At 35.6% G+C, this 25,317-nt stretch overlaps 1 protein-coding gene across 1 annotated transcript in view; it reads right to left on the bottom strand.

Annotated features, from left to right (window-relative positions):
- Positions 1-5,083: 5,083 nt before the first annotated feature.
- The window catches only part of LOC132153153 (ubiquitin-conjugating enzyme E2 E3), a 45,746-nt gene continuing 25,512 nt past the window's right edge, over positions 5,084-25,317 (bottom strand). Inside the window, exons 4-6 of the mRNA XM_059562457.1 lie at positions 12,299-12,431; positions 8,253-8,400; positions 5,084-5,866 (exon numbers count right to left, since the gene is read on the bottom strand). Of these exons, the coding sequence (XP_059418440.1) occupies positions 5,769-5,866; positions 8,253-8,400; positions 12,299-12,431 (379 nt within the window). The 3' untranslated portion in view covers positions 5,084-5,768. The remainder of the gene's footprint in view (positions 5,867-8,252; positions 8,401-12,298; positions 12,432-25,317) is intronic.

The following is a 25,317-nucleotide window of genomic DNA, read 5'->3' as shown; positions in this document are numbered from 1 at the left end:
GTCGAAAATAATATTTTACAATACAATTGGAACATGAACTCAAAATGAGCAATATATGTTCTACAGCAGTTATTAAACTTTGACAGTGTTAGTTAAAAAAATGTGCTAATTCACATGCATTAACTAATGTTAACAAATATAACTTGATTTTAATAATGCATTAGTATGTCGAGAATAACATTTAAATAATAATAAATAAGATTAAAAAATACTTTAGAAGTATTTTCCAATGTTAGTTCATATTAACTAATGTAGTTAACTAATGCCAGCACTTTACTGCAAGGATTCACTGGTATTCCTAATATTAATATTTTAAAATAGTAATATGTGGAAACCATGATTTATTTTTCCCCTGGAACCTTGTTGAACAGAAAGTTTTAAAAAGCAGTGATGTTAAAAAAAATACATATGCATTTTTATTAAATAGACTAAAATAATGATAAATCATATGCATAAACTTTTTTTAGATATCAGTGGGAAAAGAAAAACATCACATCATAAAATGGATGAGCAACTGACAATAAATCAATAAAATAATCAACCCTACACAACACCGGCTTGATCTCCATCATCCTCCCGTCTAAGTGTGATTAAGAAAGGTGCCACCAGGGGGCTGCAAAGATTCAAGTTGGGTCAGACAGCAGTTCACATACTCCTGGCCTCATGGGTGTAAATCTGACACTATCAACACAGGTCAGAATGAATCTCACTTCAACTACAGCGAGTCCAGACCACTGACCGATGCTCTTTTGGGAGTGACCCTAAAAAAATCCAGTCTCACTCTGACAATAGAAACATCCTGAAGGTTGAGCCAATGTGCCAAAATGTAACAGGAATAGGAATTTTAATATTGACCCTTGAGGTACAACAACAAAAGACAAAGGTGTATAAGCTCAATTTATTTCAATCTTTCAATACATAAAACACATACTATATAGATATATACACACTAGGAAGAGAGATTAATAACGTCTACATACGTGTTCCATGATGACGCTAGAGATCACAGATGATTAAGTACAAATGAGCATATTAAGCAAGTAGCACTAATGCTATAAAAACCAGTGGTAAAAATATGGCGCCCTCTAGGGGGAAGTGAAGTCCCAAGGTCACAGTTGCTGGTAAACACACCCTTAATAATTCTACACTCTTGTACAAATCACATCACACACACACACACACACACACACACACACACACACACACACACACGCATAATCACTTTCATGAAAACAAGGGTTAAATAACCATAATGTGACAAAAAAATACACAGCATCTCACAGCAAACTGCTGCCACGTAAAAAAACGCTGTTTACGCGAGACATACCCTTTCAACATATTCACTGTTCAGGAAAGTATAGCGAGCAGCCAGACCTTATAACCTAACCATTGTCTGCCTAATAAAACCCCCCATTTCTATAAAAGAATGAATTAACAGCCCAGCAACCACTCACAGCCAGTCCACAGTTCAAAATCACAGTACAAGGGAATCGCCGCCGTCTCTGTCTCATCGTTACTTAAGACGATGCAGGGCATCTCGCGCCTCCCGTCGACAGCGTTCCTCCACGGATGGTAACCGTGGAAACTCCACCCGGAACTGCGAGGAGGGGAAAGTGGATCAGTCAACTCTTCACAACAATATCGCGGGGTAAAGCCCACTGGTTCGTAAAACAGTCGCAAAACTACTTCCCTTTAATACGAGGAATAGAGTGCGTTGGGATGATTCTTTCGCCGTCTTCACTGCATCCACGCAGATCGTGGTCAGCTCGCGGCTATCTGGGGAATCAGAGGCGGAGTAATACTGGCATTTCCGCTCTCGTGGGTTGCGGTGCGTGAAGTCGTGTCAGACAGGCAGCAGCTAGTGAGGCTGGGAAAATACACATCCAGCACCCGAACAATCAGCACCGGAGCTCCCCAGGGCTATGTTCTCTCCCCACTGCTCTTCTCCCTGTACATCAACCATTGCACATCTAAGGACCCTTCTGTCAAGCTCCTGAAGTTTGCAGATGACACCACACTCATCGGCCTCATTCAGGACGGTGACGAGGCAGCTTACAGACAGGAGGTTAAAGAGCTGGCTGTCTGGTGCACTCTCAACAACCTGGAGCTTAACACGCTCAAAACAGTGGAGATGATCGTGGACTTCAGGAGAAACCCCCCTGCACTCCCCCCACACACCATCATGAACAGCACTGCGACTGCAGTGGAGTCATTCAGGTTCCTGGGCACCACTATCTCTCAGGACCTGAAGTGGGACATTCGCATTGACTCCATTGTGAAAAAGGCCCAGCAGAGGTTGTACTTCATTCACCAGCTGAGGAAGTTTAACCTGCCACAGGAGCTGCGGAAACAGTTCTACTCCACCATCATCGAATCCATCCTCTGCACTTCAGTAACTGTCTGGTTCAGCTCAGCTTCTAAATCTGACCTCAGAAGACTACAGAGGGTAGTCCGGACTGCTGAGAGAATCATCGGTACAACCCTCCCTTCTATTCAAGAACTGTACTTATCCAGAGTGAGCAAAAGGGCTGGCAAAATCACTCTGGACCCCTCACATCCAGCACACTCCCTCTTTCAACTGTTGCCATCTGGTCGACGCTACAGAGCACTGAGCACCAGAAAGACCAGACACAGGAACAGTTTCTTCCCTCAGGCAATCCATCTAATGAACAATTGATAATAACTGTGGAACACACTACACTTGATATTTATATACACATACACTTATTTATCTAACACCATACTTAGCGTGCACATAATATACCTGTACATACATAATGCTCATTGTAATATACCTGCCATACATTGTCAATTTGTATATTTTCGTTCCTTACCTACCTATTTGTATTTTTTAATTTTTTTATTCCATTTTGTGTTTTTGTTCTGTCACTGTCATTATATTGCACTGCGGAGCTTCTGTCACGAAAACAAATTCCTTGTATGTGTGAACATACCTGGCAATAAAGCTCATTCTGATTCTGATTCTGAATGTGAGATGTACACAAGAGACCAAGTGACCTCTCATGGATGCCAAAAATGACATAACAGTGCTAATGAATGTAATACCCTTGTGTTTTGTGGAGTTAGTGAGTCCAAAATGACCCTAATCAATAGGAAGTATTCTTTAACAGGCAGATTTTGATGGACAGCTGCTCGTATCGGTCAATCATGTTACTTTTGGCTAGATCATTATGCTTCTAAGCCTTTTCTCCTTTGTTGGCCATTTAAAAAGAGCTGCATATCCTGATAAAAATGTTTTGCAAGCAACATGCAAGTATTTCATTATGTTACAGTAGATATTTTGCCAGTGCCATGATTTTTTTTTAAGTTTTTTTTTAAAGTTTTTTAAATATTGTTTGTATTATTATTTTTATTATTATTATTATTTAAGCATGACCACAAATGAGAGCCCAACATACTTCCAGGCCATAGCCATATGTTATAAATAAATCTTCCATATTTTAGAAAAATAATGAAGTCATTAAAAATACAAAACTTAAAGATACAACTAATAATAAATAATTATAATAAAATAAATGTAAGCAGAAGATCTTATTTCTTCATATATAGCTTCTATTTTTCTACAAAACCACAAGTTAAGAGTAAATGTGCAATGTTCCTGTAGGAGAATCAACATCTTAACAGTTAATTTGTGCTTTACATATACATATACATATACATATACATATACATATACATATACATATACATATACATATACATATACATTTATACAGTACAGACCAAAAGTTTGGACACACCTTCTCATTCAAAGAGTTTTCTTTATTTTCATGACTATGAAAATTGTAGAGTCACACTGAAGGCATCAAGGGCTATTTGACCAAGGAGGAGAATGTCAAGAGTGTGCAAAGCAGTAATCAAAGCAAAAGGTGGCTACTTTGAAGAACCTAGAATATGACATATTTTCAGTTGTTTCACACTTTTTTGTTATGTATATAATTCCATATATAATTCCACATGTTTTAATTCATAGTTTTGATGCCTTCAGTGTGAATCTACAATTTTCATAGTCACGAAAATAAAGAAAACTCTTTGAATGAGAAGGTGTGTCCAAACTTTTGGTCTGTACTGTATATATATGTATATATATATATGTATATATATATATATATATATATATATATATATATATATATATATATATATATATATATATATATATATATAAATAATCACATTAATATTTTAATAAATATTAATAATATTAATATCATTTATAATTTATAGTGATTGAATTGTCATTAAAAAAATAGTTTTTGTTTTTAATTGTGATGACTGTGGAATAACAAGGACATATAATTACAGAAAACAATGTTTTTTGTTAAATGGAAATATTTTTTTATAATGCTATTACTTAAAAAAAGCCAGATTAATAAATTATCAAAATAATCATTAGTTGCCAGCCAAACAACCAGGCTCAAAAATTAACCCCGAAAATTTCACTGAACACAATAGAAAATACCTTATATTTATCACAAAAAAAAAAAAAAAAAAAACACTGGTTATTTAATGTAACCCTTGCAAAAATCAAGCATATGTAGCTGTGGTTTTCAAAAGGGGTTAAAATAAATAATAAAAAAATAAGAACCTAAAATTAATTAATAAATATTAGGGGGAGAAAAGTAAAAAGAGTGAAAATAAAGCTCTTTAAAAACATATTTAAAATAAAATAATTAACATCTCTCAAGATAATAAAAGCCTGCTTACACTAACATTCAGAGGTTTGGGGTCTGTAAGAGTTTAGTATTTTTTTTTATAAATTACTTATTACCAGTGTTGAAAACAGTTGCAGTTTATTTTGTAGAAAACCATGATCATTTTTTTTTCAAGATTCTTTGATGAACACAAAGTTCATGAGAACTCTTCTTTAAAATCAAAATCTTTTGTAGCATTTTAAAAGTCTTTACTGTCACCTTTGACTCATTTATTGCATCCGTTCCTTGCTGAATAAAATGTTATTTTTTTAGCACAGTCCATCATCTGTGAGCTGATTGGATCTTAATGTAGGTGTAAAGAGTGCAGCAGACATGAGAAACAGCACACAGCAACACCTGACCCGGTGGACAGTTTTCTTTTTTTATTGTGTTCGTGGGGATGTTACAGTGGTCGCTCATTTCAGCCGAGCTACAAAACTTTCAATGAGATCGCTTTTAATTACAAACTGACAAAGGTATAACAGATTCACAACAGCATGTACCACAGAACTGGAAATGAGTGTGGGTCTCATATAAATGACATTTCTAATAATCTACAGCTTGTTTTTTTTTTATCTTTTTTCGTCGTTTTCTTTGACTTCATACGGATAATGAATTAGGCTAAAATGCACCATAATATTTGGTTGACTTTAGGAACATTTTCCTTATTACATCACAAAATACATTTTTTTTTTTTTTATATCCCAAAGAAGCAAGACTTGCAAGTAGGCTTTTAAACAGAACTAAATCTACAGCTACAAAATTCTACTCCGGCAGCCTTTACACCTTGGCGGGTCCTGTCTGCGCTCCCAGTCCGTATCGGGTAAAAACACGGGGTAGAATCAGTATGACATATACACAGAAGTCCGTATTGTAAAGGCTATAAAGATTTGTTGCACGTTGTAAAGTTGCCTCTCCTGGATCTTTACACTCCTGCGGGTGATGGGAACTGGGGCGGCGCTGGAGAAGAGTGCAGGAAGGACGGGTGGACAAAGGGAAGCTGGGAAGAAAGGGGGCGGTGGATGGGAGGGTGAGCGAGTGAGCGGGCGCCGTCTATGTGGCGTATCTCTTGGTCCACTGTCGAGCTATCCTGTCATGCTCTGCTCTGTTGGTCAGGTACTGAGTAGCTATGCTTCCCACCAGAGGATCCGCTGAGAGACGAGGGGGAGAAAAAGAAGAACGGAAAGGAAAAAAGTGAGACATTCTTATACCCAGGAGTCAGCGAGAACACAGTCTTCTGAAAGACGCAGACAGGCGCTGGGAAGGACACAGAGAGAGAGAGAGAGGGCAGTGGGAAGCGAGACACCGTGGAGAGTAAATGAAAGAGCTGTGTGGGATTCAACAGACACATCTGTCATGTGCTGACTCAGCTGACACAACAATGTCAGAGATGTTTTGGAGACAAACACCGTGATGGCTTTACAGGATTCCAAACTGTAGGCTTCCTCCGATAGGTCTGCTTTTGCTTGCTCATGACAAATCCTTCACAACAATGAAGACCTAATGTGAACCTGACTAGAAATCTGCAACATGAAGGCTCAAGTTCAGTCATCAGCTTCAACATCAATCAATCTTTCTGTATTCAGTGAATTCATTTTAGAAAATGTATCGGCTGTGTTATTTTAGCATTTACTCGTATTTTGATTTAGCCATTATTTTTTTGATTTTCAGCTTCGACTTTAATTCATTCAAGTTTTAATTTAATGTTTGTTTGTTTTATGTAGCTTTATTTCATTTTTGTTGTAGTTTTAGTCATTTTGGTCCTTCAGTTTATACTTATTGTAATTAAGTTAGCTGCCATTGCATCATCTAAATTTCATTCTTTTGGAGTATTTTGATGAAAGCTTTCATCTAATATTTATATTTTATTTCATTTTTTTCTATTAATGAAAATTATTTTAATAGTTTCAGTTAAAATTAACAAGGCTGAATATAGTACATGTTTTTGGGATGATTTCCCATGTTTTTGATTCATTAAATCAAAATTATTTTCCTTTAATTTTAGGGTTAGGCAACAGTAAACTCTGCTGGCATAACAGGTATCAAATTAAATCTATTTTTAAGTTTGTATTTATATATATACTTCTATTTCCCCATTCATTTTCTATAACTTTATTGTTCTGGTTTTGCCCATTTGAGGCTTATAATGCCACGCCAGCTTCCTTGGCTATTTCCATAGTGAGTAACAGACTGAAATAGTATTAAAAAGTGATTTAAAAACCTTTATCAGGTTTTTAAACTTTGCATTAGATAAAAACTTGAAAATGGAAGCTGTTTGCGGAGCAATATAATTTCATAAAACAGCACAACTTAAAATACTGTACGTAAAAAGAGATTCGTTCTTTAAAAGCATATCAGTGGACCTTCTTTTAATATTAAGACCTGTTGTGTGATCCTGAAATGTCCCATTTATTATTTGACCCAACTGAATACTGCTAAAAGTTCTATGAAATCTGAAATTATTTTTCTTTGTTTTCTCAGTCTGAGTTTCATGAGTGTCCAAATCCGCTCCTGGAGGCCCACCTTCCTGCGGACTTGAACCCTACCCATAATCCAACACACCTGAACTGGCTAATCAAGATCTTTGGAAATATCCAGGTAGGTGTGTTGGAGCTGAACTCTGGGTGTCTCTCCAGCAGCAGGATTGGACACCCATGCCTTAGGGCCTTCAGTCAAATAAATAAAGTGGTCATCATCTAACCAAATCAATTTATTTTTATCTGGTGGGTGTAGTCTTTCAGATGTGTCATGGCTGAGACCTTCTAGTGAACCTGAGTTATGCAATCAAGCATTAGGTGCGGTACAGAATTAGATAGTGAACATTATAGAAGTTCTGTGATTATCGAATTGTAGATAAACAAGAAAAATTATTATTATTACTTTCAAGTTTGCTAATTCCTTACTATGTCAGCAGCTTCTTTGGTACTACAAGTTGGCTGTGACATAAAGAATATAGTCTACAATGTTCATAGGTTGTCCTATTCTGCATTGAAGAACCAGACTTCACCCCAGGGATAGTTCACCCAAAATGACAATTATGTCATCATTCCCTCATACTCATGATATTCCAAACCTGTCTGGAATCTGTGGAGCCTAAAAGATTATGTTTTTAAAGTCATTTGGTTCCAAACAACAATGGAGCCATTTTTTTCTCCATTGTATTAAAAAAAAAACATTGGATTGTATTTGTAAACACAGGAGAAATTTGGGGCAAAAATTCAACCTAATTCATCCGTGTACATAGACGAATTTCACTAACAAATCATTTTTCACCTTTAACTTTTGTACTAAAATGCATGCTAAATTAACGAATAAATGTAAGGACTAATGTATGGAAGTCAACTTTCACTAAGTGAATGAGGTCCACTGAGTTTAACAGAAGAAAGTTCATTTTTGGAATGACATTAGGGTGAGTACATGGTGATACAATTCTCATTTTTGGATGAACCATCACTTTAAAATGCACATCGAATTAATTTCTTCTGATTTTACTAATAAAGCTAGTCTTAGGACTTGGGCCTGAGTTGCTGTACTCACCTGGATTGCAGTCTGTCAGCAGAGAACAGATGGAAAGCAGGACTTTCGAGATGGTCAGAGCTGGGCTCCAGTTATCCTTCAGGATGTCCAGGCAGATCACACCCTGACTGTTGATGTTGCAGTGATAGATCCTCGTACGGAACGTGACCTGCACAAGAGGAGGAAAGCAAAAGCATCACAAAACAAGTCTATCTAAAACGGGATAATGTTATCTCATCAATCCAGAACCAGCCTTTAATACTCTGGATGTGTTATAACGGGGCTTTTATTATAGACAGGGCTTTTGAGAGCTGGATCACTCTCATTAACAGCAGGGCTGAACTCTGAAAGCTATCGATCCAGTGAGAAGAGAAAGTCAAGCAAGCTTAACTTGACCCAGCTTCCCAACTGACGACTTATGGCCCCGGCTTACAGGACTGGCGGGACACTGCTGACTGCAGTATTGTGGGAGGGCCGAATCTGCCAGATAAGGGTCAAGGGACAGTCTGGGTCATGCATTAGTCTGCTCCCTTAGCACATAAAGAGCACTTCTTATTTGTTGACTACGTCTCACTCTGCCCCCTGCAGAAGCTACTAAGACATCCGTCACATGATGCAGCGTAAACAGAGAGACCAAAATAACCCTGCCTGCCTGGCACAATCCGGGTATTGTATGAACACGGTGGTCTTGGAGTTCAGAAACACAGCCAGCATGACACGGGCAACCTGTATGAGGCCTTACGGCCAACAATGGGAAACAAATCAAGAAAGAGGTCATGAAATATGCCCCATGGAGAGAAAGTGAGAGGAAAAACCTATTGAGCTGCCTATATAGCATTTTAAGGCATCATAATGACACTAGCCATGCAAAGACTGTTCCTAAAGTTGGGAAGTTGTTCTTTAAGATGGCTTTTTTTAGTCAAATGTAGGCAAACAATAAACAGAAATACATTGCACATCTGAAAATTAAAATAATGATAGGATTTTTTTTTTTATCCTAAATTAATATAATAAACAGGCACTTAAAAAAAAATCTCACACACTACCATAGCTCCCACACACTATAAAATATAATATTTACTGTTTTGGCCATCCCTTTCTCAAGCATTCCTGAGCCACATTTACACAGAAATATTAATCCAAGAAGAGAGCAAGTGGACAGGAATGTTGAATGTAAAAAAAATATTGAGAAATATTGAGAAATGTTCCTACTTTTATGTATCATGTTTAACATAAAATGTGTTGTAAATTTAATGGAACACAGACATACACTTAATAAACATAAAATATGTAATATAAATATATTTTAATGCATAAAATATATTTACAATAGTAAAAAATATTTATTTGGAAAATGTTATTTTATTTCTATTTTTTGCCTTAAAATTTTTTTATTTAAGATTTGTAAACAGACAACAACATATCCATAATGATCCACATTTACATGGATCTGCAAAAATGACAAAAGCATTGTTTTATGCATGACAGGCCAGTCGTTGGAGATGCCACCTTCTAAAGAAACACTACATGTAATTTGCATAAGCATGACTTCACCGTTTTGTCTTCAAAGTTGTGTTTCTGTAATTTACACAGATTATAACTGTATCGTTTTCAAAAGTTTTCAAAATCCCCAAAACACAGCTGTCGTGTATCCACAACTATGTCAGGTAAAGTAAAAACTCCCCAAGTTCAGAGATAAATTACTGCAAATTAACTTGTTGATAGTTGAACCTATTTGAATGTTAATCAAAACATAATCAGATCTTTATTAAATGATCATCATTTTATTAGGGAATGGCATTATTAGCTTAGCAACACTGAAGGCAGCCAGGTAGGCTTTTAGAGTTTCTAAACAGATAGAGACATACAAAAAAAACAGACACAAGAGAAAAAATAAAACACAAATAGCTCTTTTAAAGGCAGATAATGACCCAACCAAACTGCTCTGTAAACAAGCCAATGCTTTAGAGCCTTTTACAGCTCGAGTTAATCAATACCCTTATTTCTAGATATACTTTTAGGATGAAATGCAAGTCGCTCTCTTTGCTCCCAAACACAGACAGACTTACTCACAAAAGCACAGATTAGCGGACCACAAACCAAGCTGCACCGCTTAGTGAGCAAGAGCGGGCAACAACTTCACAGAGCACCAACCCAAACAAATGTAGGCGAGATCGGCACCCAAGTTTCCTTGCGTTTCATCTGGTGACAAAAGAATGAGGGGGTGCGGGCCACCAGCTCTGCCCGCCATCCACCGCAGAGGATGGATCCTGTTTATAATTAGTGGATTACAGCTTTACAGTGGCTTGATCTGAACAAAGAGCCCCCTCCAGCCCATGAGCTTTATATAAACTTGTTGTTTACAGATGCCACTGACAGTCGAGATGAGGGCCAGACTGAGGCGGAGAGCCACTCAGAGCGGGGCAAATTCCCAAACATGCTAAGGAAGGAGATTTGGATGCTAATTAATCCGAAATGCTGTGGCTGACTCTTTCACCTTTATAACTGGAGCTGTAGTAAACCAGCTTCCCTAAACCACATCCCTGCCTGTCGGTATCTCGCTTATTGCTTTGCACTGGAAATAGCCGGTGCTCGGAAGGAGTACGTTTAGTCATCCAGCACACTAATGAGAAAAACATAATCGTTCAGCTTCACATTATCCTTGAGATATTTTCCAGAGGTCAATACCTGTTCTGAATGATCTGTTACAGAGTGTCCTTGGTAGAGCTAATACATCTTAATTAAAGGCCACTGCTCTATACACTAATAATAGCAAACTACACATCCACAGACGCGTTCAAGAGTCCACTTGTGAAAATGCTTCTATTGTGTATTTTATTATAACAGCTTATTAGCTTTTTCCATTACAAATCATATAAGCAGCAATGATTCCAGTGAAAAGCCGAATTGAAACACTCGTTCTCCACCTTGAACTTTAATGGAATAATAATTATAAAAGACTAGTAAGATTAGTGAACAAGAAACAGTGCAGAATCTTAAATATTTTACCTCAAAACATTTTTTACATTGTTAAAAATGAGAACTTTTAAACCCACTGTGAGATGTATTGTAGTACTATGAATATTTGTCTCTTAAATACTTATTATAATCTTATTTTTAATTAAGCTATTTACAACACATGATCGTGCAATGTAAATTAAACAGATTAATGGAGTATGTTTTAATGAAAATAGTATTTCAGTCTGTCTGCTTTAAAATTTCAGTGTGTTATGTGTAATTATTTGTGAAATCTAATAGCAGTGTTTCAAAGCCAGCCTTGTTTTTTTCAGTGCAGTTGGGAAAACCTTTTACCATCATGATATGATGATATGTCATGTCATATCATCATGATATGACATGATATTTACCACCATATGAACACACAACAATAAACCATTTAAATATTCAACAATGGCTGTAAATGTTTTCCACCATGCTGATGTGTGATAAGGCTGTAGAATTCAAAACAATGGAATACATAGTCAATAAATGTACATGAGGTACCACTTTACAATAACTTTTAAATTATATAACGCTTAAATGATCATGTACTTTCATATGGCTTAGAAATGTCATGGGACTTTGATTCATGAGCTTTGGTTCTCAAGAACAGCATCAAATAGCTGATACAGCTGTTTTAAGTTCTGCCCCACATTCAAGAACAGCTTTAATGTATTCAGTCTGAAATGCGTCCAAATACATTCCAGTGCATTTGAGTTTGCATTTAGATTGAGATCCTGTTGTGAAACATAATGAGCTGCCAATGCAGATTCTAAAAGCATGATGATGCTGCCTTCTGAGACACCTGCTTCTGACCAAGTTCTAAGGCATTCGTAAGCATTTCATGTATCATTCACTTATAAAGTGCTATGTCAGTCAGGCAGCAGCCTATATAAGCAGTAGATAGCATGACCATCCTGGTACACTTGCCTGTAATTTTCAAGACTTTGATTAGAGTTGTAAGCAATGCATGAAGGCAGATCACCTGAAGCAGGATTAAGCATCCTCTGTTTTAATACCTCAAAAATAGTGAATAGAAAGGGAAGATGATTTTCCACACTCTATACCTTTGGTGGCTTGAAGGGGTAATCGGAAGAGAAGGTGATATCCAGAAAGAAAACGCCTCCCTCATAGACTGAACCCGGAGGGCCCAGGATGGTGGATCTCCACTCATAGATATTGTCACCTTTGGGTCCCGCACTGAAAAACACACACATAAGACAAGGTGATTGAGCGTCTTACACCCAGACTAAAATACTGGCCAATATCAGTCTATTTTCAGAATAGTGGCATTGGCCGATTAACAGAAGCATTGCAAACCAACATCCAAATATATCACAAACAATTTGTGTTTTTAAACTGTTTTCATTGAATTTAGAAAACTTTACTTTATAAATACTATACTTTAGTAAATAAATAAAATGCTTGATTTGGTTTGATTTCAGCTTACATTTCTGCACAAAATTATGATGAATAAAATAAAATAAAATCAGATTTTTATATTAATTGTTATTAATTCTGTGCATCACAATGCATATAGTATACAGGACAAACGTGTTATTAACAGACTTCTCTTCCATGCATGACACCACTACACACTTTTTAAAGCAGCCCTGAGGTGGCATGAACATATTTACACATGATCACAATCACAAGACACAATGTAACACTTTCAAGTTGACCATTATTGCTCACAGACAAGAAAACGTGACATGCACTAATTAACAATGACATAAAGGTTGACTTTGATGTGGCACTGAACAATATTAATAAAATTTAATTAAATGATATGAAATATCTATGATATGATATGAGATATATATATATATATATATATGAGATATATATATATATATATATATGAGATATATATATATATATATGAGATATATATATATATATATGAGATATATATATATATATATATGAGATATATATATATATATATGAGATATATATATATATATATATGAGATATATATATATATATATATATGATATATATATATATATATATATGAGATATATATATATATATATATATGAGATATATATATATATATATGAGATATATATATGTATGAGATATATATATATATGTATGAGATATATATATATATATATATATATATATATATATATATATATATATATATATATATGGCCTAAATAATAAAAAAAGGTTACAAAACCTTATACAATTTTTATTGACAGGTCAGAACCTACACTACTGGTCAAAAATGTGGAATAATTAAGATTTATAATATTTTTGAACTAATAACTTTTCTATATTTTCAAATGTAATCTTTTACTGTAATGCAAAGCTGAATTTTCAGCAGCCATTACTCTAGTCTTTAGTATCACATGATCCTTCAGAAATCATTCTGGTTTGCTATTTTAGACTTCAATAATATTTCACAATATTACTGTTTTACTTTTTTGATAAAATAAATGCAGCCTTTGTATATATATATATATATATATATATATATATATACTTAATAGTGAATATATACAATCATTTCAAACTTTTGACTGGTATTGTATGTTAGTAAAACAGAATCTTCACACTGAAAATGCATCTGAACTAAACTGAAATAGGATCTAATTATGTAGTACCTAAAGAGCATGCTAAATATCTGCAACACAGGTTGAGTCAGAGGACAGATTGAGATAACAGGGACAAGCACACAAACATAGCTAATGGAGGAAAATAAGGGCAACGAAGGAAATATAAAGGTCCACTCCTGTGATTCTGTGCTGCAGTAGAAGCGCGAGAGACCAGCCTCTAATGGAGGAGCCAGGTGAATGTAGCAGACGCAGCCGTAAGCAGGCACTTATCATCGACATCTATTGCTCAATTAGCATGTGATGAAACACTCGTCTCTGCCAGCAAGTCACCAGCCTACACACTGGATATCCACTCGTGCTTTACAGCAATAGAGCACAACTGTCAAGCTCAACTTGGCATAAAGTGGAGGGCCAAGAATAGGCAGAATTACAGCAAAGCGGGAAGATATTAGAAGCGGACGGCGTGAAAAGTAACAGAAGAATTCATCGCTGCCACATAGCTTACTTAATTCTTGGAGCCTGATAAATTATCCGGGACTATTGGACTGCCTCTCGCCCAGCAGAAAGGGTGAAAAAATGCTTTGAAAATAGTAGAGAGCAATAAATGGCAGATTTAGCAACAGCAACCTGCTACATAGATCATTTAATAGCACAGCAACACGCAGGGTAGTCTTTGGCCATTGCTTATCGCCATAAAATCAACACATGACATTTAGAGAGGCTTTAGCTCACGTCAAAGTAAATCAAATAACTGTAGCTTACAAGGAGAGAAATGAGAAAGAAATAGAAAAATATTTTTAATGCCTCTGAACATAATTCTGATAGGGCTTCGGTAGGGTGTTTTTAGTAAAGCGAGGTGACTTTGCCCCGGCTCTGTCAGGGGTTCTCAGCATTACAGCACAGCAACTAAACTCATACAAAAGGAAGTGTGCAACCTCATCATAAGGATGTGAAAAACTACTTCATTTCATAATCGACTAGTCAACCAAATGTCTTCGAGAGACCTTGTTTAATCAGGCTGAGTTCAAGTTCATCTAACCCCAAACAGATGCTGAAGGAATTTTTTTAGAAACTGTAATAATTTTAACATACTGTAAAATCACTCTTAAAAACACAATCATAAAAAACAAAGAAATATATAGTAATATTAATATATTAATTAGTAAATTGTATATACTATAATATTAGGGGTGGGCAATATACGCTACACGATTAACCAGATGAAATTTGTCAGCCGGGAAATATTTTGGACTATCGTCTCTATTGCTGTTACACACTCACGTGTCGTTGCTGTGCTACAAGGTCATGAATAAGTACCGTTTGCATGTGTTTTAAAGCATTGCAGTTTAAAACAAGTGATTTTAAGCCATTGAAATGCAATCAGCAGCGAAAGAGAACTCATTTTGCTATACGTGCACGCTGTCAGAGAGGCACGTGCATGTGTAGATGGTGACAGAGTGCAGAAGTATTGAACATTATTTTTGCCGCTTTATAGGCCTTGAATTGTTAAATTCCACATCAGTAGCATTCTACACCATTTTCGGGAGAACTATCCCTTCAACTGAAAGCAAACATCTGAGAAAGAAAAAGTGTAACAGAACATTGCATCCAGCAGTTCTTAAAGTGCCAGCAGTCTAATATTCCTGCTGTATTAATCATTCATATTAATCAAACAACAAAACAGAGTAAATCTTTCACTGCTCTTGAATACATCACTTTTGTAACTTTAATAGGAAGAAATATATAATTTACACAGTGAAGAATATTCTTAGAATAGTCTTCATGGAAGATGCCAGCAAGTGCAGAGTATGTATGTATGCTATTGTATGCTAGCTATTTAAGATACAGTTAGCATACTATTCGACCACTAGCAACATGAGGTCACATCTCAAAAATGTGCACCCAAATGAGCATGGCATAATGTGTGGAACTCCAGCTAAACAGTCACATCTTGACACTTAACATTACTTTGCATCGCTCGCCGCAAGCACTTTGCAACACGACAAGAGGCCATAACGGATAAAATAATTTCGTTCATTTGTAAGGACATGAGACCGATCAGTATCGCGATGGGGCACGCTTCGGGGAGTTCTGTCAAGCAATGCATCCGAGGTTTGATTATTTATCGTTTCATGGCAAGGAAAAGTTCCATGTTTACCACAGCAGAGCTCGCTCTGAGCATTCAATGTCAGTTCTATATGCTGTAAAACTTCAATTAATATTAATAATATTTGTTTCAATCACTGAATGAAGCCTGCTATATTTGGGACAACAGTCGCGACCTTAAATTGCTTGCACAAAAATTTGTTTGTTCATTTAAACCAGTCATTCCCAAAGGCGGGGTCCCCCACAAGTGGGTCGCGGGAGATTTTGTATGGGTCGCCAAGTCGAGCACTATTTTTCAGTGTGCTATGTACTCTTGATTAAAAATGTATGTGAAGTTCACCAATTAGCCGCACGAGGGAGCTCGTCGTTTTCTTCCGTTTTTTTTTTTTGAAACTTGTTCATATTATTCTGGTAGATGTGCAAAGCATTGAATGTTATATGAAAGGCATGCATTGATTCTGTCTGGTTTTATTGATGATAGGAAGAAAAATAAATGATTAACTGCCCTATTTTGCACTTTGTCTCATTAAGTATAAATTGTGTACACTGTAATGATGAGAATATGAAAACAATGAGATGCCCTGTCAACTCTTCCTTTCTCATTTCACCTCTGCATTTTACTTATTGTCAACAACAGGTTAATAAAAAATAATTGTCCTGTCAAATATCTGTATCGCTTTTAAATAGTTAAGTGGAAGCTTAACTGACCTTAAAAATGGTCATACATATTTTGTTAATGCATAAATTCTCTTTGTGATATATGAACTATATGGGCCTAATGTTTATTGGGTCACAAGGATTTATCGACTTTAAAATGTGGGTCCCCAGAAAAAAAGTTTGGGAAACACTGATTTAAACCATTATGCGCAGAGAACATGAGAGTGAGAGAGCGTGAGGTCTGCAGTCTTGGCCATTAGTTGATTTCCTTGTTTTTGTGTAGGTAATACGTTGTCATATATGTTTAAACTTAAATAGACTATCTATACAAGTAGTTATGTCTCTTTGTATTATTTTTGCCTGTTATTGACGTAATGCGTGTCATTGACAACATGCGCAACCAGATGTTCGAATATTTGTGTATTTTTTAGAGGGAATATTCGAACGTCAATTTTGAGCAATTTTGACAGCCCTATTGCATTGTCCTAATTTGTAAGTCACTTTAGACAAAGGCTTCTGCTAAATGACAATGTAAATAGTTTCTAGTTTCTGCAGCCTTGGTAACCAGAAGAGACTTCTTTAAAAAACATAAAAAAATTAAAGCTGCAAGCAGCGATGAACGGGCCCTCGCACCCAGGCTCACCGGCAGCGAGTGGCTTTAGTAAATAGGTGAACTGTGAGAAAAATGCGTTTAAACTCATAAATATAAGTAGAATATATCAATGTTTATTCCATATATGTGCCAATCTTCCTGTTGCCAGCAGGTGGCGCTATCATTATAATGGAATATTGGCCTTCAGATGTGTTCAGGGCAGGACTCTTATCGAACGTGTGAAGTTTGGGGAAGATTGAACATTTTATGCCTGAGTTACAACAACTTCTCTTGCTTTGGCGAGACATCAGATTTTGTCATGGCGTTATGGACACGCCCTTTAACAAAAACTCAAGATCTCCACAATTTAACATTACACAGGCCTTTAGATTAGACTGACGAAAATAAAATGTTGATGTCATTAAATTTCTAGGAGTAGTTTGTTACAACATAAAACATGACACTTCCTGTTGCCAGCAGGTGGCGCTATGGCTATAAGTGAATATTGGCATTTAGATCTGTTCAGGTCTTATAAACCATGTGAAGTTTGGGGCAGATTGGACATTGTATGTCTGAGTTATAGCAACTTAATTTTTCATGGCAAATCATCGAAATTCACCAGGCCGCCACGGACACGCCTTTTGATGAAAACTCAAGATCTTCGCAATTTAACATCACAAAGGCCTTTAGATCAGGCATACCAAATTTGGTGTTGATCTGAATAAATCTCTAGGAGGAGTTCGTTAAAATACAATACATGGAAATGGCAAAAATGACACAAAATTTGCTAATTATATTAAAAATAACCAACTTCCTGCTGGGATTAGAATTTTGCTCCAAGAGTCTTTTTTGTAGGTATTGATGTTTTACATGTGTGTACCGATTTTCATACATGTACGTGAAATGTAGCTCGAGGCGCACACCGCTGAACGTGTATAGGTGGTGCTGTCGAGCCATTTTGCCACGCCCACTTCTGAAACCCATATCAGACTTAAATTTCGCCTTTTAAAAAAAAAATTGTGACTTTTTGAGTATGTTTAGGCCTTCAAAAATGCGATTCATTGGGTACCGGAATAATAATAATAAACGGAGCAGATACAATACGGTCCTCGCACCTCGGTGCTCGGGCCCTAATAAAAAGACTACCAATGTTTTAAACAACATTACATTTTCTATTGTTGTTCAAATGGTGAATCAACTAAATGAAGCATTAAAACAAACTTCTTAATGCGTTATAAGGTATCAGTGTTCATTTTAAGTCACTCTACAACACAGCCTCATACACAAGTGTAAAACCCATAAATACTAATAAATTTTGCATTTGGCTAATCTGCATGCAATATGCAAATAGTCTGTCATGCATGACAAACCAAATCTTGTAAAAAGACTGCTATTGCCACATCTGTAAATTCACTTGCATGTGTTTACATCTGATCATAACCTCTTCAATATGGTTGATGAACAGATGCATCACAGTAATGAGCAGCCACTGTGAATGTGCTCTATGTATTACCATCCATGCTAAAGTGTCTGCCTGCCCTCTTGTTGCTGGACTGTGAAGATTTGAAGCAATTATGTTGACATTGAAGAGCCACTCATAAACAGATTTAGCAAACTCTTAACAAAAACATAACAGTTGCAAATGATTGAAAAAGGCCACTGTTAATAGCCGAACAAGTCCTCTAGACTAATGAATTCTTGGCAATCAAGTGGACAACTGCATTTGTTGAGACCAAGGCCGACACATGCCTCTCGGAAACACACAATCACCTCCACATGGTTTCCAGCAAATACAAGAGATTCACACAAGCACAGGATCAGATCTACTTCAGAAATAATACAGAGTAAAATAAAATCAGAGGCTAATTTCACAATTCAGTAGAATATATGGTCAGTCCTATTTTAGCTAAAATATGCTAAATATGGTTATGTTTAGTTATTATTGAGCAAGACAAATGCATTGTGAAAATTAATGGAATTGAACTTAAGTAAACCTGTGCAGCAATGAAAACATTTTTGTTTCCTGAAATAAACCAGTGTAAATGGGGGTAAAAACAAAAAATTAATAAAGCAACAAATATTGATACATACTATATATAAAAAAATATAAGATAAATAACCTGAAACAAGATTTTTAAAAAATATAAAAAGTAAACAAAGGCAATATATAAAATAAACTGAAACTAACAATGACAAAAAAATGCAAAAGCATAACTTTTTTTTGTGTGTGTGTGTGTGTTCACCACATAGAACTGCACCCAGACAAGATTTTTTTTTTTTTTTTTTTTTTAATGACCATGTCCCCTTCTGTACAATTAAAAAAAATTCCTCTGGAAATTTCCCACTTCAACAGATTTTCACTCATATTTTTGTAGTGGTTTTGGGGAAGCCTAAAGCAGGTACGGGGAGGACCGCCAACAATAACAACCACATTTATGATGCAATTACAACTGTGTCAATGTTATATAATCCGGAAAGTATGTTAGGGGTGAATTTCAGGCAGTAATCCACCTGAAAAACAGGGGTGACCTGAATAATCTAGCGGCTGGTTGGCAGCTCTGCCACTGCAGCGATGGACTCTGGGTTTGGGGATTGTGTAATCCAGCGCTCCCTTGAGGTGCACACACACTATAATCACCTAAAATGTGTTTGCAGTTCGCCCACTTCCTGTAGTACACATTTCTCTCTGCAGAGACTGCTTTAATGACCAAGCAAGGACTTGTTATCCTTTAACGCTTCAGAGCAAACTCCAACCATTTAACAAAACAAGCTTCCATTCAGATTCTTACACGCTCTCTTGAAAGGAACAAGCCTTTATGATATTAAGCTACCACTGTGTCTGGAGAATCGAAGCCTGCCGGCTCACCAATCTGTCTGCCTGTCTGTGAAGAGCTCCGGGTGTAACAGATTACACAGAAGATAGTGCTGAGAAAATAATTAATTTAACCTAAGCTCAAACATATACAATTTATCAATCTCCATCTGTCACTGGAGAACACATGGTGGTTTCATATGATATTGCATAAAAAAAAATCTACCTGAGAAACTCCTGCCTCTTTACAATCAAAGAAACCACAGTAAAATGGTTCTTGTATTTATAAAAAATCTGTACTGTATATATATAATATATATATATATTATATATATATATATATAATATATATATATATTATATATATATATATATATTATATATATATATTTATATATATATATATATATATATATATATATATCCCTTATAAGCCCCTTATAATCTTTTACCAATATACTACTGCTTTACAATATTAAAGGTTATCTTTTTCTTTTTTTTTAATTACACAAAACTTAATTATCTTCAGAAAATACACAGATTTAGCCTAACATAAAAGAATGTTGTAAACAGTAATTCATTCAGGCTTTGAAAAACAGATCTGTTATGAAATAAGAACCAGTTCTAGCTTTCTAACTCCATCTCTGTACAGTTACAGGAAGAAGAAAAAAACACTACATAGGAATTTAATATTGAGCTTAAATATTTGAAAGTGTATTTGATGCAAAATGAGTGGTAAGAGTCAGAAACGGTATGAACGCACATCCTCCCAATCCACCTGTCACAGTGCTAGTATACAACAAAACCCATTTTAAGAGCTTACCGGAAATATATTTAATAGTGGGAACAGTGATATTAGCAATTTGGTAAATATGCAAACAGGGCTTGAACTCAAACTGTCCACATCAGCACCACCGTCTAACATGTTCGTGCATTTGTGAACTGCTAAGCCACAGCACCAATCAATAAATCAATTTCACAGCAGCAACAAAGATCTTCTTTATAAGACGCATTGCTATTTGGAAACAGCCATTCAGATATATGCTCTCACACTTTATAGCAGGCCACAGTGGAATTATATCAGCAATTAAAACATTATTAATAAAACTACACTCGCTTTACATGCTGTAATAAATCCCCTGTCACTCAACATTAAATTTCCCAGCGAATACACACAGAAATGTCAGATAATATTCAGCAGCGGAGTCAATGACCTGATGCTTATTTTGAAATTGGCCACAATTAATGCGTTAACCTCAGGGGCTGGGCTTTACACGGTCTCTTTCAGCGATCAACCCCCCGTTCCTCTTCTCCTGCTGGCATACACAACTATAATCAACTGCCTGCCAGTGTCCCATGCTGTTATTTATCTGACAATTGGAATAAAGTCATGCGCAGCCCTTTAATTATGATGACATTATATGAATTACTATAATTTCAGCTCTTAAAATGTCAAATTCAGGGCAATTTATTACCATACAAAGAGCAAAAGAGAACTGTTCTTTTAAATCTCCTATTCATCAGAGGATCCTGATAAAAAGTATGAAATATCAAGCAACACAAGGTTTTCAACGTTGCACTAAATCAGTAGATATTTTAGTTTTTCTACTTCAAAATTTCATGTTTATTTCAATGCGCTACTTGCCACTTCTTTGTAACCGTGTGTAAAAAAAAAAAATTCTAGCGATTTCTGATTTAAAATGGTTTCTACTAGGGGTGCACCGAAATTTCGGCCGCCGAAAATTTTCGGCCGAAATGGCGTTATCGGTTTCGGGCCGAAATAAAAAAAACAGCCGAAAACGTAAACCGAAAATGAATGTCACCCGCCCCTCCCATCCGTGAGCAAGCGCTTAGGTTTCACTCACGGTCGAGCTGTTATCACGTGTCTGCCTATCAAAGATTAAGCATGTCAAAGGGCTGTCACAATCAAAAAAAGCTTGTCACAAAAGCTGCACAATCGATCGGACCTAACAACACAAGTTTCAAAAACGAAAACAGGGAATCGATTTTAACGGCCTTCTCTCGGAGCGCGTCCAGCTCGCCACTATACGCTCGCAGCGAACGCGCGTCACACAGCAACTGCAGGTTCTGACACACACACACACACACACACACAGAGCCTATTAGTGCATAATATCAATGTAGCCTTCAGTAATGTTTTTCATTGATGTTATGGCAGTCCACATTGCTGACTTGTGCGCGTCTCAAGTGCCCTCTTTACGTTCGCCCTAATGCCTGTTTAGTTGTCGGTGGATTTGCCTATATTTGGCGTTGAAAAACGGATCAACGCCAAATATAGGCAATTTACTAACGATTCAATGAACACTTTGCCTATGTCTCAAAAATCGAACAGGATTTTTTTTTTCACAAAAGTGACAGCCCTATACGAGAGGACACCAAAGTTGCAATATGTAACATTTGTTCTGCAAAAATCTCCAAAATTGTTGATTTTTTTGCACAATTTTTAAAAAACTATTTTATTTGATGGAACATAAAACTTGAAGAATAATTATTATTTATATTTATTGTAAAAAATATTTTATGTTTTGTTATGTAACTGTTAATAAAAGTTTAATTATTATATTGTGATTTTTCAATTCAGATCCATTAAATCCAAGCAATATATATATACTTTTTTAAAAGAAGCCATTTTCAGCTTCAGTTTCGGTTTTCGGCCAAGTGCATCCTAAATTTTCGGTTTCGGCGCAGAATTTTCATTTCGGTGCATCACTAGTTTCTACACCACTTTTTTTTTCACTGAAGACTGGAGTAATATTCAGCTTTGCAACAACAGAAGTAAATTAACGTATCTACTTTAATATATTTAAAAATGTATTTGAAATTGTAATATTCCACAATATTACTGTTTTTATTGTACTTTTGAACAAATAAATGCAGCCCTGCTGAGCATAAAAGTCTTCAAGAACATTTCAATGCCACAAAATGCTAATTTTGATTTCATGAGACCAAATTATCAATAACAAGCACAAAAATATTGAGGCCTTGTCCCAAATGCACTTGAAATGGACTTGCGGTCTTTGCTTACAAAGTGTACGAAACCACAGTGTTTATCATTTGTCATGATATGACTCAAAAGACTTCTAACGAGTGTCTTTGTGGTCGTGATCTTTCTTTCTCTTATGACCTCCTTTGCGACCCGATGATCTATGGGGCATTACGTTACCAAAGTGTGCACAATGGACACACAACAGTCTGATGAACACAAGAGCAGCAATTGACAGAGCTTGACTGCAAGTCTAACGTCCCTGCAAGTCTAAAGAATCCAAGAAAATATAATAGGAAGAGCATAGACATTGCTATCAGACAAATAACATTTTCACCAACACCTTCATCAGTTTCATCTCACATCCTGTTCTTATTCATGATGTTATAAACACATACCTCTTTGGAGCATAAGTGCTTGTTCATATGCCAATTCACTGCTGAGGAATTGTCTGGGATGTTTGTTAAAGCTTTTGCTTTCCTCTAGAGCTATATGAAAGGATAATAATCTCAATGCACCACGATGGACATCAGTGAAGCCAAACCTTATTGGTTCTTGTGTGGCAAATCTGAACATGCATGAATGCAAATGAGATTTGTATGGAAGCCAGTTTCTGCCATGGAATAATAATTAAAAAAAAAAAAAAAAAAAACACACAGTTCGAACTTTATTGCATATAACCTCAGAATTCCAAGATGTAAACACAGAATTGCAAGATATTAACTTGCAATTTTAGTAAATAAATAAATACATAAATAAATCAAAACTGTGAAAACTGTCATAATTACCTTTTTTACTTTTTAATTTGTGGCGGAAACAAAAAGTCAGAATTGTGAGATGTAAACTCAGAATTACAAGAAAGTATACATCTCAAAATCCAATTTTCTTGCAATTGTATTTATTTATTTATTTATTTACCAGTGAGATGTAAACTTGTCAGAATTCTGAGTTTATATCTTGCCATTCAGATTTTTCTTAGAAATGTGAGAATTTTCTTTTTAATTGCAAGATAAAAAGTCGCCACTGCCTTTTTCACTTTTTTTATTTCATGGCAGAAATGTGCTTTTATACGAGTGCTATTCCGGAGGGCAAGATTTTCAGTTAATATTGGTTTATGAATTTAAAAGAACAATGCTAACCTGTTTTACTCCCCCCCCCCATCCCCCATCCCCCCATCTTTTTCGCCTCATTTCAACACTGCATGAAACTGACAACATTAAAAATGTAACACCAGATCATTCAGACACACTGCACTGGAAAAACACCTTCAAGTTACAATTGTTCTCTTATAGTAGAATGACAAATATGACAACAGCAACTCAAAAATAAAAGACTGCGCTTATCTGAGAGATCCTTCCCAAAAGAGGCATAACACAATCACATAAACATCCTTCTTCAGCATCAAATATTATGAGTAACCACTCTCACACCACACCATTTATCAAGCAGAAAGCATGAGATCTTACTCTCGTTCAACAGTATTCCTGCAGAAACTGATTTAGAGCAGGTTATTGAAATGCAGGAATTAATGAGATACCCTCAGTGTTTCACTAAGACAGAACACACACTAATGGTTGTGCTGTAATCAGATCAGCTGTGAATGTAAGTAGCAATGCTTTTCAGATGCCGTAGCAATCTTTCATTCAGAGTCAGACGGTGACTTGAGTTTATATTCCCTCTTTATTGGTGTACATTATTTACCGGCAGATGCATTGTTTTACATCAACGAGCAAATGAAAAACTGCTCAGAGAAAATGAATGTAGTGAAAAGAACACTATGGACATAAATGGGGAAAAAAAAAATCAATACTTACTGATAGCTTTAATAATTTGTCAGCTTTAGTGAGAGCCATCCAAGTACGAAGGCAGAGGAATAAACTCATATATTCTGAATTTTATATAATATATATTCAGAATTTCTAAGCGGTATAAAAAAATAAAAAATAACTATTACATAAACACAAACTGTAAATATATACACATTTTATATGCGTGTATGTGTCTGTGTGACAAAAGCAACTTGTTTTTGTTTAACCTGATTTACTAAAATAACTGTAACTGATACAATAAAAAAGACCTATAGACATTTTATTTTATTAAAACAAAAATACTAAAAAATTACCAAACCTCACAACAAAACTACTTAAACTTAAAAAAAAAAAATATTCAAAATATTAATAAAAATTATAAAAGTACATCATTTATACTAAAATAAGACTGGAATATATTTTAGAAAATGTTAAATATAAAATAATTATAATAAAATGTATAATATACATATGTATACACACAAATACACTAAATTGCATCCTTTTTTATATATTTCATTTTTATATATCAGTAG

This window comes from Carassius carassius, chromosome 11 (genome assembly GCF_963082965.1).
Source record: "Carassius carassius chromosome 11, fCarCar2.1, whole genome shotgun sequence".
Lineage (NCBI taxonomy): Eukaryota > Metazoa > Chordata > Actinopteri > Cypriniformes > Cyprinidae > Carassius > Carassius carassius.
This window is presented reverse-complemented; position numbering and strand designations above follow the sequence as displayed.